The sequence below is a fragment of the Nannospalax galili genome, unplaced genomic scaffold (assembly GCF_000622305.1).
Source record: "Nannospalax galili isolate Female #2095 unplaced genomic scaffold, S.galili_v1.0 scaffold747, whole genome shotgun sequence".
Classification (NCBI taxonomy): Eukaryota; Metazoa; Chordata; class Mammalia; order Rodentia; family Spalacidae; genus Nannospalax; species Nannospalax galili.
This window is the reverse complement of record NW_008357686.1, coordinates 436,751-456,355: the sequence shown is the minus strand read 5'-3', so window position 1 is coordinate 456,355 and position 19,605 is coordinate 436,751. Positions and strand designations below refer to the sequence as shown.

Genomic DNA, 19,605 nt, shown 5'->3' with positions numbered 1-19,605 from the left:
ACACACACACACACACACACACACACACACACACACACACACATATATAGCAAATAACAGTGTCTGGCAAAAAATAGGCATAAAATAATTGTTAGTTCTCTTCTTGAAGGATTATACAAGTATAAATTATCTCAATTAAAAGCCTTGGTGCACTGGGCATGGTGATGCTTTCCTATAATCCAGTACTCTGGAGCTGAAGGCAGGAAGATCACAAATTATGGGCCAGCCCGGGCTAGAGAGGTAACTTGTTTCAAAAATATTTTAAAAGCCATTTGGGGGACTGGAGAGATGACTCAGCAGTTAAGGGTGTGCACTGCTTTTGCAGGGGACCTGAATTAAGCTCCCAACACCATATAGGACTGGTCACAACCACCTGTAATTCCAGCTGCAGTGGTCTGACACCCTCTTTTGGACTCCTCAGGTACTTGCACTCAGGTGTGCACATACCCACACATAAATATACACATAATTAAAAATAAAAGAAATAGTTTCTTAAAAGGCATTTGGAGAAATTTAACTGAAATAATGATTTTCAGTTTTGAGTTTTGCAACTGTGATTGTATTTTTCTATTCCATCCTTCACTCTATTATTTTATTCTTCTTGTTGAAATAAAAAAAAAACAATGGAAAAGAGATTTATGCTGTGGGTTCTGTCTCCTCATTTCCCCTATACCTCAGGCATGTTTCGCTCACAGCCTGAAGGCCACATGCAGCCAAGGATAGCTATGAATGTGACCCAGTATAAAACTGTAAACTTATTTAAAACATGATGAGACTTGTGTGATTTTTTTTTATAACTCAGTTATGGGGTTCTCAAGTATGAACTCTGCAGATGACAATGGTGCGTCACAATGTCAAGAGGTTTGATGTGCCTGCTTGACAATCTGCTGTACATCTTTCGCAGGTCCCAAATAAAACTGTAACCTTGACAAATGTACCTAAAGTTAATTTTAGAGTCTTGTTAGATAAATGTTATTAAAAACACTGACTTCTTTTATTTGTTCATGATATTGGCAGAACACTAACACTATGATGTGATGATTAAGCGACTCACACTTGGTGTCCAGAAGCTTTGCTCTTTGAAACAGAACACAGTATGTCCAGCTCTCCAGAGCTCTTGAGGTGGTAGGCAGAAGGAAGTTAGCTAAAATAACTTGATTAAGAAGAAGGTAGAACACAGAGGCTCCCAAGAGGTGAAGCTTTGAAGTTGCTAAACCAGCACACAAATATGTCGTGTTTCCACCCCCTTGCCTTGGAAAGTAGTGACTGATAAATATGGGAATAAAATAGCCTTATACAGCTTCTGAGCTGTGAACAAAAATATTGTAGCTTTCTTTTCCTCCTGATATGAAACTTCATCTGCACTATGAGTGAACTCCCCCTAAAACCAGTTGAAGAATTAAATTACCCGAACACCGAAGAGAGTGGGCCAGTTCTGTTGACATAACTTGTATGATCAGACCAATTCGAAGACGAAACATTTCAGCAAAGAGACCAGGCTGAGTTCTCATATACATGGCTAGATATACCATTATTTCCTGTGTACAGAATGGATATAAGCAAAAATTATATAGTACATGTTTCACAATGTCTAGTTTGCTATTTTTGCAAACTGCCAGCTCCATTAAAAACAAATACTAAAACATCAATTGTCAGGTTAGGCTTTATAATACTGCTCACCTGTGTAAGGATTGAAATGCTCATGTCTCCTTCACTGGCTTCCTCTATCAGCTGAGTCAGTGCCTCATATGGCAGAGGCCTAAGGAAGAAAACAGTGAATAAAGTAGAAATTCGATAATCACATAAGCCTAAATATACATATTTTAAAAAATCTCTTCCCAACTCTGGAGAGTTGGGGCTGCAGAGATGGCTCAGCGATTAAGAGCACTGGCTGCTCTTGCAGAGGACCCAGGTTCGAGTCCCAGCATCTACATGGCAGCTACAAACCATCCTTAACTCCAGTTCCAGGGGAATCCAAAGCCCTCTTCTGACCTCCACAGCATTGCACAACACGGGTGCACTCACATACATGCAGGCAATACACTCTTACACATAAAATAAAAATAATAAATAAAATATTTTTTAAAAACCCAAAAATAACCTCGTCCCAACTCTAAGTCACTGCTTCAACACCACATCATTTATGGTCCTTTCCGAGTCCAAATCTTATCCATTGCCTTCTTGGCACGCTCTGGCCCATATCAATTTTTGTAAAGTCTACTACACCTTCAATTTTTCATTTAAAACTCACTCATGATGTCCTTCCAAACTAGTCTGTCATGGCTAGTTTTAAACATGATGTTTACAAAGAAACTAGTTTTAAGCATGTTATTACTTTATAGCTGCATCTTACAGGGCTATATTGATTTTTTAATAATTTCATCAGTTCAGCTACAATTACAAACACACATGCACACAGCAGGAATATACACGTTCTCCCACATTTGTGACTTTCAATTTTTTATTTTTTTGAGACAAGGTCTTGTTATGTAGCCAAAGCTGGTGGTTAAATTTTTGATTCTCCTGCCTCAGGCCCCAGAGTGCTGGACTTGGAGGCATGCACCATAATATCTGGACACAGCTGTGAGACTCTCAATGACATGACGTACTTTGCAGGGGTATATCATGCCATATTTTTTTGAAATGCCTATAGTGACACAAACCTGATCTGATTTGTGGTAGAAGGTTCTGTTTGACAGGAAATTGTGTCCCTCAACATTCCTACATTGAAATTCCCATATCTAGTACATTAGAGTGTGATCTTAATGGGAAATATGGTTTTAAGAGGGAATTAAAATGAAGAAATTAAGTGAATCCTTTTTTAAAAAATAATTTATTGAGAATTTCATACATGCATATAAGGTGTTTTTTTTTTTTATCAAATCCATGCCCACTTCCTCCTCTCCAACTCCTCCCATATCTCTCCACCACTTAAAAAAAATTATTTATTATTTTTATTTTATGTGTATGAATGCTATGTCTGTATGTAGGTAAGTGCACCCATGTTGTGCAATGCCCACGGAGGACAGAAGAGGCTCTTGGATCCCCTGGAACCTGGAATTAGGGAAGGTTGTTAGCCACCATGTGGGTGCTGGGATTCTAACCCTAGTCCTTTGCAAGAGCAGCCAGTGCTCTTAATGGCTGAGCGATCTCTCTAGCCCCAAGATTAATAATATTTTAATCACAGAAATTTAAAAAATTAAAATGCATATGATTGAATGGAACAGAGTATGTTGCTAAGAGGCCCAAGGACATTGTAAGTTTTAGCCAAGAAACTGGCTACTTTTCTTTGGGGTCTTTTTAGCCTAACTGCCTAGCCAATTCCTATCTCCTATTCTTATCACACCATCCTCTGAAGAGGTTATCCAACTGTGGATAGGGAATTGGGACACAGACCATTCTGGCTTCTTCCATGCTGAACAGGAATGCAGGGTGACACAATTGGGGTATCCCTTCAGTGGGTCTCTGATTCCTTGTCTAATACGTCCTTATAAAAGGGGGAAATTTGGGGCTGGAGAGATGGCTCAGCAATTAAGAACACTGGTTGTTCTTGCAGAAGACCCGAGTTCGAATTCCAGTACCCACATGGCAGCTAATAACTGTCCATAACTTCAGTCCCAGGGAATCTGACAGCTTCTTCTGACCTCCATGGGCATTGCACTACACGGGCGCACTTACCCACATGCAGGCAATACATGCATACAGATAAAATAAAAATAATAATAAATAATTTTTTTAAAAAGGGAGGGAATTTGGATAGAGATACATGGATAGGATGAAGAAATATGAAGAGACATAGGGAGAAGACAGCCGTCTTACAAGACAAGAAGAAGGACCTAGAATGAGGTCCTTCACAGCCTTCAGAAGGAAGCAGCCCTGCTGACGTTGCCAGGCATTATGAGACACTGTGATCCTGTCAGAGAGTAAATTTCTATTGTTTAAACCATCTAATCTGTGGTATTTTGCTATTTAAGTCCAAGCAAGTTAACATACAAGGTTAGGACTGTTTTCCTAAAACATAACTAAGACTTCACATATGGAATCTATGACACATGGTCCTTGGACTTGTCTCTCCACGCCTCCATCCAGGACTCTGAACTGGACCTTAAAGGGAGTAGACATGGACATGAACTGGGAAAAAGTGATATGTAGACATCACCAAGTTATCTCTGTTTACTTTTCTCTCATTTATCCTGGATTAAACTTTATATCTAGAGCTTTGTTTACAAAATAAATTTCACTAGCTAGGCATGGTGGTGCACACCTGTAATCTGAATATTCAGGAGACTAAGGCAAAATAATTGTAAATTCAGGGTTAGCCTGTGGTATACAGTGAGACTTTATCTCAAAAAGTTTAAAAAAAGAAAAAAAACCAAAACCCGACCTTTTTACTACATTGACTATTGAAGTAGAACTGGCATGCGGGAGGAATATGTTGTTTTTAAATTATTCCTTCATAGAAAACCAGATTTATTTTTGATCACTTATGAACTTAGAATCCCTCTAAAATATTTCTTATAAATACAATCTGTTTGCAGATTTAAATATTGGCACTGGCATGACATGAAATTAAACAGACTTAGTGCAGTTAAGTTTTACTGGCAGCTATTGGTTAAAAAAAAAAAAAAAACAACTCATAGAGCCGGGCGTGGTGGTGCACACCTTTGATCCCAGCACTCAGGAGGCAGAGGCAGGTGGATCTCTGTGAGTTCAAGGCCAGCCTCGTCTACATGGTGAGTTCCAGGCCAGGTGGGGCTACAGGGAGACCTTGTCTCAAAAAGACAAAAAAAAAAAAGAGATACATACAGGAATGAAAACTTCCCACTGTAGCTTTAGTCCACTCCTCACTCTCTCCAGCCCCAGCCTGTCTCAGGGGACTGCTGCTAATCTGAAGCTCCAGTAAACTGGGCCAGCAGCAATGTGATGACTGTTCTTGCAGGTAGCATCACTGCTCTGTAAGTACCTGTTTTCCCCTTTGACTTTGACTTTCACCCCTTGATTCTTTTTTTCAGGAGCACAGAACTGCATCAGCATTAGCCCTGAGCTCCAGCCACATACTTCCTTTTACTTCTCTTTCAAAGTATGGTTGACTTTTGTAGGTGCTAATTCTTGATGTCTTGTGTTTTTGTTTATTTTTCAGAATGAGAGGTTTAGGAAGCCAATAAACAAAAAAGTTTGAGTATTACTCCGTAAAAATTTTCTTTTCAGTTACTTGTGTGAATCATTACCAGCATTCTCTTAGTCTGTGGCTCTGCTAGAAGTGTGCATGTAAGATGTTATACCAGTTAGGGAAAGAGAACACAGCTTCTTAAAGGGTCAGAGAAACCTTACAAAACCTAACCAAATGCCCCACTCACGCAGAGATGGTCTTCTCTCGAGGTTCTGGAGGAAGTCCTACTGTTAGATGTTTTTGATAGGAGAGAAGGTCGGTGCAGGCCTGAGAAGAGGGAGTGTACCATTATCACTGTACACAATTTCAGACTTCCACAACATTTCTCTTCTCAGCCTATAAAGCTTTGCTCTCCGTTAATTTACAACAATACACTAAACGTTCTTTCTCAAGAAACACCATGATCACTAAGAGGGCTTTCCAGGAAGAAACATTAAGGTGGTACTTTTACCTTCTGGGAGACAGGAACTTTTAGCCTAGTGTAACTACATTAAGATTTAAAAGACTTATGGTTGGGGCTGGAGAGCCAACTCAGCAGTTAAGAGTACTGGCTGCTCTTGCAGAGGACCCAGGTTTGGTTCCCCGCACCCACATGGCAGCTAACAGCCATCCATATCTCCAGTCCCAGGGGATCCAATGCACTCTTCTGACCTCCGTGGGCATTGTAAGGCAAGGGTGCACTTACATATATGCAGGTAATATACTCATACACATAACATTTATGATGGAATGCATGAGGTCCAGTGGGGGTGTGAGTGTAGGGGGGCATAGATGGGAAAGGGGTCTAAATTTGATTAAGAACTGTTGTATGAAATGTACACAAGCTCAATAAGGAGTTTAAATTTTTTTTTAATTCTTATGGTTTATAACACCCTTCAATTCTGTAGTTGTTTTGGTTCAGTAAGGCATAATTGTCATTTACAAATAAAAATCAGTATCAGAAATTTTATGTATGAAAGAAAACACCAGAAACAATTAGAGGTTGTAGATGCTTTAAAAACAATTATGAAAATCAATGATTTTCCCCCTGCAGTGCAAAGGACTGGATCCTCCGCACACAAGGCAAGTACTCTAGCACTGAGCTACACTTTCAGCTCTGAAATGACTTCAAAAATAGCTCTCCATTTAGGAAAGGAACCATGGAGGTAAAGGGAAAAAAAGTCCAAGAGAGGGGGTAGTAGGAGACAGATGTTACTAAGGGGGAAATGGGAAAATGGGGGGGGGTGTTTAACTGGAAAGGGAGAAGAGAGGATTATACACGTAACCATGGGAGTAAAGGGGAAAGAGCTCAAGAGAGGGGAGATAACAGGAGATAGGTATTAACAAAGGGAAAATGGAGGTACTTTAATTGGTGAGGGAGTAGGGAGGTTTAGACTAGGAGAGGAGAGATAAATAATGCTGGTATAAAAAAACCAGAGGGAAATGTATCAGTTCAAAACCTACTGAAAAATATACATAAAATACCTATATATTAGTGCATGTGTATAGTTGAAGGCTATATAACAACACTGTGCCAGACAGGAGAAATCCCCCTTCAAATTGTTGGCCAGAGTAGTCCAAGAGACTCCCAGAATACCACAGGCTATTGCTACAGCCCTTGATTACTTCCCAGAACTTGAAGGTAAGACCCTATTTTTGAAGACAGGCACATCAGACATAGAACTTGGAGCAATGGAACTGGAACTAACCTGGAAGTCTCCTCTCTAAAGGCTGGCGCTCATAGTTTTAGAAGATACTATGCAAGCATTAAGGAAGAAAAAATCAATAAATGGACCAAGCCCAGTTTTAAAGCCTGATAACCACAACAATGAGTGGCACAGCAAACTATATTGGTGCAGTAGTGGCACTTTTATCTTGGGGGTAATCAACAGATATCTAATTTGATTTGGAGTCTGCTCAATGGGAAGGAACACATGTGTGGCACTGTAAACATAGCCAAATACACATGGCTGGAGAGGTCATAGATCCTAGAGAGGTCATAGATCTTAGAGAAAATCCTGCATCTGTCACATCCCTAGACAAATGTGATTTCTTACTGTACACAGAATATGATTCCTTATATTACAGACAAGGATACCAGTGACCACTCATTTAAGAAGCTTCTTTTTGCAACAGATGGAGACTATTACAGAGATTCACAACTGGTCACATACAGAGAATAAGCTTGTGAGATTCCTAGCTATAAGTGACACATTTACAATGGAACCTCTATACCTAAGGCTCATGGAAAAGAGTGGAACAGTGGGTAGAGAGACTATTAATGCATCAGCAAAGCTTCCTCATGCAACAGAGGATGATGGACACAGAAGGCCACAACTGGCCAAAGTGTAAAGTATAAGAGATTTCAGAGTATGTGTCCCTAGATAGGACACAAAATTCACCCACACAGAGCTCAGGGATCATTGCAGAAGAGGGGGTGGAAAGATTCTAAGAGCCAAGGGTGGTGCGTGACTGTAAGGAAACAGAATCTCTCAGGCTTCAGGGAACTTGCTCATATAAACTTACAGCAATGGTGACAACATGCATAAGACCAATATAAACTCAGTCAGACAAAAACATCAGCATAGAACTGGGGAAATGGGCAGGAGGCCCCAACCTTAGCTGAGGAACTATTGTCAGCTGATTACAGTGGGGAGAGAGAAGAGCTCATCTTTAAGGGAGTGATGCTAGATGGGCTGAACAGGCTCCAGTGGATGAACTCACAACCAGGGACATCTGGGTACACAAACTTGACTCAATAGGCCTTAACACATATGGCAGAATGCACAAAATCTGTGGGTAGGCTATAGGGTGGTGGAGATACGGGAGAAGGTCTAAATATGATTAAGATGTATTGTATGAAATGCACAAAAAATTCAATAAAATATACATTGAGAAAGAACTTTTGTGGAAATAAAAAATACCTCCCCATTTAGATTTGGTATAAATTCAAGAAGAACTTATTATTACCTCATCAAGTGCCTCCACCTTTTTCCTTAGGATCCCAGAGATGTATCGGATCAGGCCCCAGTGCCGAATTTCTCCAACTTTGCAATACAGTTCACTAAGAAGCTCTCTGACTGTAGCACCCCCTTCTTTGTACAATTCGGTGTCCCAGTCAGGTCCCCTAGCATTGCAAAGATGGGGCTACATTAATTATATGAAAAATCTCAGGCAAAAATCTTTTTTTTCAGTGTGATAATGGATATACTTTTTTGATAGGCCTACTTAAGTAGAAACTATTATTTACTAAGGACTCATAAAACTATGATTAACAGTCATTCTTAAAAGCCAAATATATAGACACAAATTTTTTTGTTTTAGCTGTGCTTTGACATAATGCATTCTCTTACCCATGTCACAAACTTCAATATAGCTAAAATTAAAGACAGAGATTTGACTACTGAAATTTCAGAAAGCATACTGTATTTCAAAAGCTAATAAAATAGGGGCCGGAGAGATGGCTCAGCAGTTAAGAACACTGGATGTTCTTGCAGAAGACCTGGGTTCGAATCCTAGCACCCACATGGCAGCTAACAAGTGTCCGTAACTCCAGTCCCAGGGGATCTGACAGCCTCTTCTGACCTCTGTGGGCACTGCACGACATGGGTGCACTTACCTACATGTAGGCAATACACTCATACACATAAACTAGAAATAATAAATAAAATATTTTTAAAAATCTAATGAAATAAGAATGTATGTTTTTGTTTAAAGGATACAGATACATTGGTGTTATATAATAACTGTTATTTGGTGTCAACTAAGTCAATTAAGAAATACGTAAAGCTATCTGAAATTGGGAATTTAATAAATGACAAATGTAAATTATTTATTAAATTAAGACCATCAAGTACCTATCTGGGAAAAAGTTAATCTATGCTTGACAGTCTATATAATTCCAAATGTGTCAAAAGTTATACAGGCTAAGGTGTTAGAAAATATATGGGAAAATTAGTTTATAAATTTGGAAAGAAGAAGATTTTCTAACTATGGAACACTCACCATAAGCAATAAACTTTGATACATTTATACATAAAATAATAAAAATTCTTACTGCAAAACCACTGCATGCAGAGTGTAGGATAAATTACAAAATGGCAAAAATATTTGTAATTCATAGTCCAATTCTTCTTGTAAAGAACAAGTAGATAAAAATATAAGAAATTGCACAAGAAAATTTGGTAAAACAAATATTGGTAGCCTTTAAATATAAGAAAAAGTAGTCAACCTCACACTAAATAAAAATTGGAATGAACATATATCAAGATAACATTTTTATTGTACCAAGCTTTCAAAAATCCTCAAATTTGATAACATTGTATTGGGTGAGGCCTAGCACTTGCAGCAATCCCTGGTGGGAGTGAAAATTAGAATGAGCCTTCTGGAGGGCTATTTGGAAATACTGGAAAGAGCCTGGCAGTTCTTACAATGATTAAACCCAGAGTTACCATATGATTCAGAATTTCTACTCTTGGTTATATAGCCAAGAGAAATGAAAATTTATGTCTGCACTAACTTGTCCACGAATGTTCACACTAGCATTATTCACAATAGCCCCAAAGTGAGAATAATTCAAACATCCATCAATAAATAAAATGTGCTGTAGTAAAACAGGCAATATTTGGCAATAAATGAAGTACCAATATTTTTTTCTATGACATGGACATACCGTTGAAAATACTACACTAAATGAAAGATGCTTGTTATATAGGACCACATATTATATGACTCAATTTATAGAAAATGTCCTAAACAGCAGAAAGTAGATTTATGGCTATCTAGGGCTGGGTATATTAAAGGGATTGAGAGTTAATGGATAAAGGGAGAGGGGTTCTTCTTAGGATAATGAAAATGTTTTAAAATGGATAGTAGTGAAAGATGCACAATACTGTGACTAAACAAAACAAACAAACAAACAAAAAATTTAAAAACCATTTAATTGCTTTAGTTCCCAGCACCCATGAGGTGGCTTGGGCATTTTATGACACAGGTACACTTACACACACGCAGGCAATACATTCATTCAAATAAAATAAAAAATAAAATTTTGGGGTGGAAGTTGATACAGGTTTCCAAAGCTGGCCTTAAATTTAATATGTGGCCAAGGATGACCTTGAACTTATGATCGTCCTGCTTCTACCACCTAATAGCTATGATTATAGACATATATCAATATACCTTTCTAAAAATGCCTATAATTTTGCTTTATCAATTCAATTTGTGGTTTAATGTAAATTCCTTCTACACATGTGTAATAATGTATGTTAGAAGTTATCTACTATAAATACTGTTACAGTCAATGACTGGAAAACACCCAAATGTACATTTATAGGAGAGTGGTTCAATAAATTGTGGCATATTCAAATAATACAATTTTATACAACTATTAGAAAACAAAAGGTAGGTACCAGTGCTTCTGTAAACTAACCCTCACAAATGCTGTTGTAAGCAACCCTAATGTAATTCACCAAGTCATAAAAAGACATGAAAGTATTGTTGGGAAGAGGCATGAGGTCAGCAGGAGTGGGACAGGAATAAGAGAAGGTGACAGGGGTGGGCATCAAAATATGATCAAAACACATGTAAATTTTTATTTATGTGTATGCTTGTGTGAATGCATGCCAAGTGTGTGGTGGTGCCCATGCCCTCAAAGGCCAAAAGAGGGTATCAGAGCCTTTGGAGCTATAGTTATAGGTGGTTGTGAGCCACCATGTGGGTGCTTGGGAACTGAACCTGGGTCCTTTGGAAGTGTAGTAAGCACTCTTAACTGATGACCCATCTCTCAAGCCCCCTAAATACATTTTATATACATATCAAAATGTCATAATGAAGGCCATTATGTATAATCAATACATACTAATAAAAATAAAAGGTAAAATGTAAAATATAAGGTAAATTTAAGTTTTCTAAAATGGCTATAACAATTTCCCGTTCAACATGCTCTTCTTACAATTTGATTCCTATACAACCCCTCTGGAGGTGGGTGTGTATGCTCTTCCTATGATAGTCTGAATGAAAATGTCCCCCATAAGCTCCAAGTATTTGGACATTTTGTCCCCAGATGATGGCGCTGTTTTGGGAGGTTTAGAAGGTGTGGCTAGCCTGGAGGAAGCACATCATTGGGGGTCGGCTTAGAGAGTTCTTAAGCCTTGCCAGATCTCCAAGTGCTCTCTTGCTTCCTGTGCCTGTGTGATGATGTGAGAGCTTAGCTTCTGCTGTTCCTGCTCCAGCCACCTCCAGCCACCATGCCTCTCTGCCATGACGGACTGTAATTCTCCTGGAACTGGAAGCTCAGATAAACTCTCCCTTCTATAAATTGTTTGGGTCAGTGTTTCTATCACAGCAACAGAAAAGTGACTAATACAGTAATTGGTACTAGAGAGTGGGCTGTTGACCGTGAAGAACCTGACTATGTGGGGTTTTGGAAAAATGTGGAAGACTCTAGAAGTTTGGGCTAGAAAAGCAGTTGATTGGTGTAAGTAGAGCTTAACAGGTCATTCTAGTAGACTCCTGGAAGAAAGTAGTGCTGAGAACAATGTAGTTGCAGAGGGAAATAAGGACTTAAGCAGCAACTGGGATATTTTGGCAAAGAGTCTGGCTGGAGTCTGCCCACAGCCAAAAAGCTTACCTGAGGCTTAATTTGAAAAGCCATGGACTAATTTCTCTGGCAGTAGAAATTTTAAGACAGCATAATGTAGAAATGGTGGTGTGGCTATTAATGGTGAATATTATACAGATTTGCAGTGAAAAAGAGCCAATGGGGCAGAAAGAAATACAGAATGTACAGGATGGATTGAAAAAGAGCACTAGGAAGATTAATGTTGGAGCCCTGGCATGTGATGGAGAGGATCCCATTGATAAGGAGATTAAAGTGATTAAGGAGTGGGCCTAGAGATTCAGACTTAAACAATGGAGAGAATGCTTCCAGGGCAAGACCACACCCAGTTAAGCCTCCAACTTGTGAAAAAGGAAAATGCTGCAGGGACCACTGAAGAGAAAAGCTTCTAAAATGGATAAAGCAGGCTGGAATCCATCCCAAACTTGCAGTCGAACTTGGCAGTGTTGTTCACCTGGTGCTGGCTTTAGAGGCATGAAAGATGCAAGAGTGAAGGGGTCATCAGTTTTTCCTCTGTGGTTTCAGAGAGCCACTGAGGCCAGGCAGCATGCAGCAGGGGTTCACCTGCATAGAGAAGGCCCTGATAGGCCATAGCGTGAAGCTGTGAAGGTGAAGCCTGGTTGGCAATGGAGACCCCAAGAAGACGTTCATGATGCCAGAGCTGTGAGGCATCTGCCAAGAAGACCTGCATACAGGGAGTGGTACCAGCACAAGAGAGAGATGTGTATTGCATGCAGCAAAGCTGGAAAGGCTGAGCCATCTAAGCCCTTTGGAAGTAAAGTCCCAGAAGTCGGACATGAAGCTACTGGATTTGGTGTTTGTCCTGATGGTTTTTGGTCTTGTTTTGGTCCAGTATTTCCTTACTATGCCTCCATTCCTCCCTTTTGGAATGGTAATGTGTATTTGGTTCCATTGTATGTTGGGAGTATGTAATTTGTCTTTTGATTTTATAGAGGCTTACAGAAGAGACTTTGGACTCTGGACTTTTAAAAAGTATTGAGACTGAGAATGACTATGGGGACTCCTTTTTGTCTTTTTGAAGCAGGGTCTCCTTGTAGCCCCAGCTGTCCTGGAACTCACTATGTAGACCAGGCTGGCCTTAAACTCATAGAGATCTGCCTGCCTCTGCCTCCCAAGTGCTGGGACTACAGGCATGCGCCACCATGCCCGGCTAACTATGGGGGCTTTTAAAGTTGGACTAAATGCATTTTGCATTTTATATGGTCATGAGACTATGGGGACCAGAGGGTGGAATGTGATGGTTTGAATGAAAATGTCCCCCATAGGCTCCAAGTGTTTGGAAATTTTGTCCCCCAGATGATGGCGCTGTTTTGGGAGGTTTTAGAAGGTGTGGCTATCCTGGCTAACTATGGGGGCTTTTAAAGTTGGACTAAATGCATTTCGCATTTTATATGGTCATGAGACTATGGGGACCAGAGGGTGGAATGTGATGGTTTGAATGAAAATGTCCCCCATAGGCTCCAAGTGTTTGGAAATTTTGTCCCCCAGATGATGGCGCTGTTTTGGGAGGTTTTAGAAGGTGTGGCTATCCTGGAGGAAGCACGTCACTGGGGGTGGGCTTAGAGAGTTCTTAAGCCTTGCCAGATCTCCAGGTGCTCTCTTACTTCCTGGTCTTGCGTGATGATGTGAGAGCTTAGCTTCTGCTGTTCCTGCTCTAGCCACCATGCCTCCTTGCCACGACGGACTGTAATTCTCCTGGAACTGGAAGCTCAAATAAACTCTTCCTTCTATAAACTGCTTGGGTCAGCGTTTCTATCACAGCAACAGAAAAGTGACTAATACATCTCCCTTTAACTCCAGATATGTTTTGGCAAAGGTAAAAGAGAGACTATGATTTCTGAGGCTACATCATAAAAAATAATACAGCTTCTACCTTGTGTTCTCTTGCGACACTCTTAGAATCTAGTCATCATGCTGTGAGGAACTGACACATGGGAGTTCATTTGCAGGTAGTCCAGCTGTAGGTAAGAACCAGTATCTACCCATGGACAGATGAGTGAGCACACCTTGGGATGACTCCAGCCCTGGGTAAATTTCTGAACAAAGCTGAATGAGAGACCCTTAGAGAGAACTTCTTAGTCAAGATTGGGCAAGCCAAGAATTAGTAAAGATATTTCTAAAATTCTAAATTTTTTTTTAAAGTCGCATAGTATTGCAGAGACATGTTATAAAGCAATAGGTAACTGGAATGTATATGTAGTGATCTTTAAGATAGAGTTTGAGGCCAGCCTTGGTGGTGTACGCCTTTAGTCCCAGCACTCAGGAGGCAGAGGCAGGTGGATCTCTGTGAGAGCTAGGTCAGCCTGGTCTGCATAGTGAGTGACAGGCCAGCTGGGGATACAGGGAGACCCTGTCTCAAAAAGACAAAAAAATACAGAATTTAGGTAAGGAAGAGCAAGATATGAAAGAACAGTGTATGTACTATGCTAAGTTTAGGTAAGGAGGGATATATATATTCACATATATGTCTATCTTAATATATATGCATAAAATACCAAGATAATGCACAGACACAAACAACAGATTGTCCACAAGTAAGCTGGATATTTAGAATCAGAGGTGGGAAAAGATCTGACCCCTTCATTATATATCTTTGTATATTTAAAAAATGTTGAACTACGACAATGTATTATCTATTCAAATATCAAATATAAAAACATAGAATTAAAAGAAAGTGCTCTAGAAAATGCATATCCTGCATTTACTCAAGAGGAAATGTCACACAAACCAAAATTTAGGGATATTAAAAAAAAAGTCCTTTGGGACTAGAGATATGGTTCAGCAATTAGGAACATGTACTGCTTTTGCAGAGGACCCAAGTTCAATTCCCAGCACCAACATTGGATGGCTTACAACCTCCTTTAACTCCAGCTTCAGAAGGACCTGACACCTCTGGCATCCATGGGCACCTGCAGTCCTGTGCACATACTTACACACAGACATATACATGCACATGATTTAAAAGTACATACAAATCTAATTATCTGTAGATAGATCAGAAAATTGTTTTCTCAGAGACAGTTTCATGGAGGTGATAGACGAAATAGGCTTTAATGGGATAGAGGATTCCTGCAAGCAGAGGTGGGGTATGGAAAAAGAGTTTTGTCCAGACTCTATCACTCAGAAGAGCATAAGGCAAGGGGGTTCTCAGAAGGAGCAGGGGAGTTAGGGATGTTGTTATACATCTGGACGGTATTCCTCAGTAGCCCTGTAGGGGGGTCTGGATGTTCTTTACTAAGGGGGAGCAGTGGTTTGGGGTATTCATGGCTCACAGCTTAGTTATTGCTAACATATGAGGTAAGATTTGGGGAAATACACAAAACAGAAAGGACCAAGGCTAAATTGCTGTTTTTTTTGTGGTTTCTTAATTTTTTAGTGTTTATTTGAGATGGAAGCCAGCCTGGCCACATTGCTTAGGATGGCTACACATTTGTATTCCTCCTGTTTCAGCCTCCCAAGTGCTGAGATTAGTGTCACATGGCACTGTAACTGGCTAATAATTCTTTCCCATTAGTAAGTAGGTCACTTTGGGGCCATTAGTGTCTTAAGTACACCTTCTTGATTTTAGGATTCATTGGATTTCAAAACCATTTCTTGACCTGCCAAACTTGATTTCTATAATAATGAAGTTTGTGTTCTTCACTAAATACTTTTTTCAAGTTGAGATCTTTCTGGTTCTTGGTGTGACAAGTGATTTTTATTGGTATCCTAGACATTTGGGGTAATATGGTGGAATAATCTGGATCCTATTAAATCTGTCCCAGCAGGCCTATTCTGACACTGTACCACTAGGGAAAGGGGGTACTGCCCTGTTACAGGTTGGTGGGAATGACTGTGGCTTCCCCATTCAGTCTTCCTTTATACACAGCAGAAAGAGTGTCCCATTACTGCTGAACAATGGTGGAAAGTCAAGCTCCCCACTAGGCTTTTTTTCATACCACCCTGGAGAGGGCAAGGGTTGCCTTCTTACTGTTGACCCTTTATTAGCACTGAGTGATCAAAGTCCTGACCCACTAGGCCGTCTCTGACACCATTTAGTGGAGAAGGGTGCCCCATCATTGGGTGGGGATGGAAGCTCATGCTAATCATGCTCCACTATAAGAAGGCCCCATTCCACTCAGGGATGAAAGTCCCAGATCCCTCCTTGGCATTCAGTGACACACTGTGGCAGTGGGAAGGTAAAATAGCACCTGCCTTGTTCAGACCGGGCAAGAATACTGTCTGGGCTTCCTATACATCCTTGTTTACTGGGATGGATCCTCTGTTGTTTTTTTTTCCTGTGATGCTTGGCAGGCATAGAGTGGTTATTGTCTTTAAAGTTGTCTGTCTGGTTTAGCAGCCTTTTTACTAGTCCTTTGTTGAAAAGAAATATTTTTTCCTTAGGGCATTTGATATTTGTGTTCACTGATGTTTTCAGGTTGCTGGCTGACTCCGTACAGGATATATGAGAGAAAAAGACTTTCATGAATCATGTACTGAATTTGGCAGGAAAACAGGGAGGAATTCATCTACTTCATCTTGTCTAGAAATTCCAAGTACTCTTTAATTGGTGCTAGTGAGAACCTAACTCCATTCTCACCCCCAATCACATCAAAACCCCAGATCTGCTCTCCTTTCCCTGTTCTCTCAAGCTTTTCAGAAGAAACTTGGGAACCTTTGCTCTCCCCAGAAATCTCCATTACTTCACACTCTCTTCATATATGTGTATGGCATCTGCAGGCTTGGCATTCAAACCACATTTAGTTGAGAAATTTCATCCCACTTCTTTGTGGTCATCACAACATAAAAAGAACAGGTTACTTTGTGTAGGTTGGGTGGGCAGGAAAGAGTTCAATTTGGACATACTGAATTGAAGACTGACTCATAGGCAAACACTAAAGAATGTGGTTTCTTTTTCTGATAAGCCTCTATGTTTTTATTTATTTATTTGGGAAGAGGGTAGAGATAGAGGCTCACTCTGTAGCCAAGGGTGGCTCAGTTCTCAATATGAAATCCAAGCTGGTTCTGAACACATGGCAATCATCATATTGCCTCAGCTTCCCCAGTTCTGGAATTATAAGCATGAGCACCATGCCCAACTCCTTTTTTTCTTTTGCATTAAGAATATAAGGTTGGGGAGATAGTGCAGGCTGGGGAGATAGTGCAGTTGGCAAAATGCTTGCTTTACAAGTGTGGGGACCTGAGTTAGATTTCCAGATCCATGTAAAAAAGCTGGATGTGGTGACACACTCTTATAATACCAGATCTGGGGAGGTCGAGATACCTGGGGTTGCTGGCCAGTCAGCCTAGGCTATCAGTAACCCTAGGCCATTGAGACTGTGCCTCAGAAAACAACATGGACAGTGCCTGAAGAACAACGTCTGAGGGTGGTTTCTGGTCTACACACACACACACACACACACACACACACACACACGCACGCACACACGCACGCACGCATACTCCAACATGAACACCTACATACACAAGCGTGCACATGCATGTACACACACAAACACAGGAAAAGTAATTAAGGCTAAGAACCAAATATGGTAATACCAATTATTGATTACCTACTATGTGCCAGGCATTGTATTATGGACTTTATAGATACTCATGATAATTTTTAAAAAATATTTTATTTATTATTTTTATTTGATGTGTATGAGAATATTGCTTGCATGTATGTAAGGGCACCTATGCTGTGCAATTCCTGAAGTCAGGAGAGGGCATCAGATCCCCTGGAACTGGAGTTAATGGACAGCTGTTAGGTGCCATGTGGGTGCTGGGAATTGAACCCAGGTCCTCTGCCAGAGAAATCAGTGCTCTTAGCCGCTCAGCCATCTCTCCTGTCCCCTTATAATAATTTTTATGAGGTTGGCATAATCCACATTTTGTAAATGTAGACAACTCAGGCTTTGAAGTCACACCATGATCATATTGCTAAATAGTAGTAAATCCACATAAGTGAAATTCCAATGCTGTGCTCCATTTACTGTATGCTATAGTTTGGACCTGGAAGCCCCCATCTGCCAAAGGCCCACTTGTTAAAGGGCTGGCCCTCAGTCTATGCAACTACTGGGAGGTGGTGGAAACCTTTAAGAGATAGGGCCTAGTTTTAGGAATTTAGGTTACTGAAGTGTGCCCTGCAGGAAATATTGGGACTGTGTTCTCTTGCCCTTTTTCCTCTCTTGCAACCTGGTCATGAAGTGAATGGTTTTTCCTTATGTCCGGGCCATGATGTGGCACCTCATTACAGACCCCAAAGCAAGAGGACCAACCAATCATGGAATGAAACTGCCAAAGCTTTGAGCCAAAATGAAATATTTTCTTTTCTTTCCATATGAAAATCAGGTAATTTTTATATAGTTAAAATAATCAACAATATATCTCAGGTTAAAAATACATTATTTAAAGATTGTTTATAGCTTTAACTCTCGAATAACAATTCAGAGTAGTTAGGTATTTGACACAGTACAAACCATATTAAACAGGAGTAAAAACCTGATCTTTCTTTAGGAGAAAATTCTAAACCATTAAATTCTTCATTGTATTCTCACTTACCAACTACAAGATAGCTTTTTGAACTATGTTAAAAATGAATTTTGAGGGGTTGGAGAGATGGTTCAGTGGTTAAGAGCACTGACTGTTCTTTTAGAGGTACAGGCTCGATTCCCAGTACACACACGGAGGCTAACAACCATCCGTAACTCCAGTTCCAGGGGATCCGTCACCTTCTTCTGACCTCTGCAGGCACTGCACAACACGGGTACACTTATATACATGCAGGCAATACACTCATACACGTAAAATAAATAATAAAAAACAATTTTGAGTTGAAGGATGAAAGAGCAGTAAATGAAGATAAGCTATATATCAGCATACCTTTCTATAAAGACTAATATTAAAAATAAGGAATTATTTGAGCGTAACAAATAAACTTTTTTTGAGCCTTACAAATAAACAAGCTGATTACCCGAGATATCTGTAATAGTATTGGAAAGCTGTGACACACCATGATATACATCTGCACAATATGAACATTAAAGTATAATGATAATGCCCATTACTTACTTCATCGTATATAGCATATAGAGTATATCAGCTTGTTCCTGCAAACTTGAGGTCTCCTTCAACTGTGAAACCAGTGCTTGGAAGTCCACCTCCCCAGACTGGTCTCTAGGAATATGTATCTCTACACGAACAGAAGGAACCTTTGGAGTGAAAAATGATAAAAAGAAACTAAGTCCACAGTGCTTATTAAGGATGGCCTAGAATAAGTTATCTTTTCACTTATAAATCTTTTTCCATAAGAATTTTCTAAGTGTTGGCCAGGTACTGTAATGCACATCTGTAATCCCAGCACTCAGGAGGATAAGACAGCAGGATCAGGAGTTCAAGTTTATCCTCATATATATAGTAAGTTCAAGGTCAGCCTGGGTATCTGACATCCAGTATTAAAAAACTGTTTCTTTGGGGGCTGGAGAGATGGCTTAGTGGTTAGGAGAACTGGCTGCTCTTGTAGAGGACCCAGGTTCAATTCCCAGAATCTACATGGAGGCTAGCAACTGTCCATGACTCCAGTTCCAGGGGATCCAACACCCTCTTCTGAACTCCGCAGGCATTGCACGAAACAGGTGCACACATGCAGGCAATGCACTTGGACACATAAAATAAAAATAATAAAATAAGGGTCTGGAGAAATGGCTCAGTGGTTAAGAGCACTGACTGCTCTTGCAGAGGACCCGGGTTCGATTCCCAGCACTCACATGGCGGCTGCGAACCGTCCTTAAGTCCAGTTCCAGGGGAATCCAAAGCCCTCTTCTGACCTCTGTGA

At 40.1% G+C, this 19,605-nt stretch overlaps 1 protein-coding gene across 2 annotated transcripts in view; it reads right to left on the bottom strand.

Moving 5' to 3' along the window:
* The window catches only part of Phka1 (phosphorylase kinase regulatory subunit alpha 1), a 195,553-nt gene that overhangs the window by 36,127 nt on the left and 139,821 nt on the right, over nt 1–19,605 (bottom strand). For both annotated transcript variants that reach the window (XM_008855548.3, XM_029557441.1), the window contains 5 exons: nt 18,843–18,982; nt 8,120–8,276; nt 5,358–5,437; nt 1,681–1,759; nt 1,409–1,538 (listed from right to left, as the gene is read on the bottom strand). In XM_008855548.3, the coding sequence (XP_008853770.1) occupies nt 1,409–1,538; nt 1,681–1,759; nt 5,358–5,437; nt 8,120–8,276; nt 18,843–18,982 (586 nt within the window). The remainder of the gene's footprint in view (nt 1–1,408; nt 1,539–1,680; nt 1,760–5,357; nt 5,438–8,119; nt 8,277–18,842; nt 18,983–19,605) is intronic.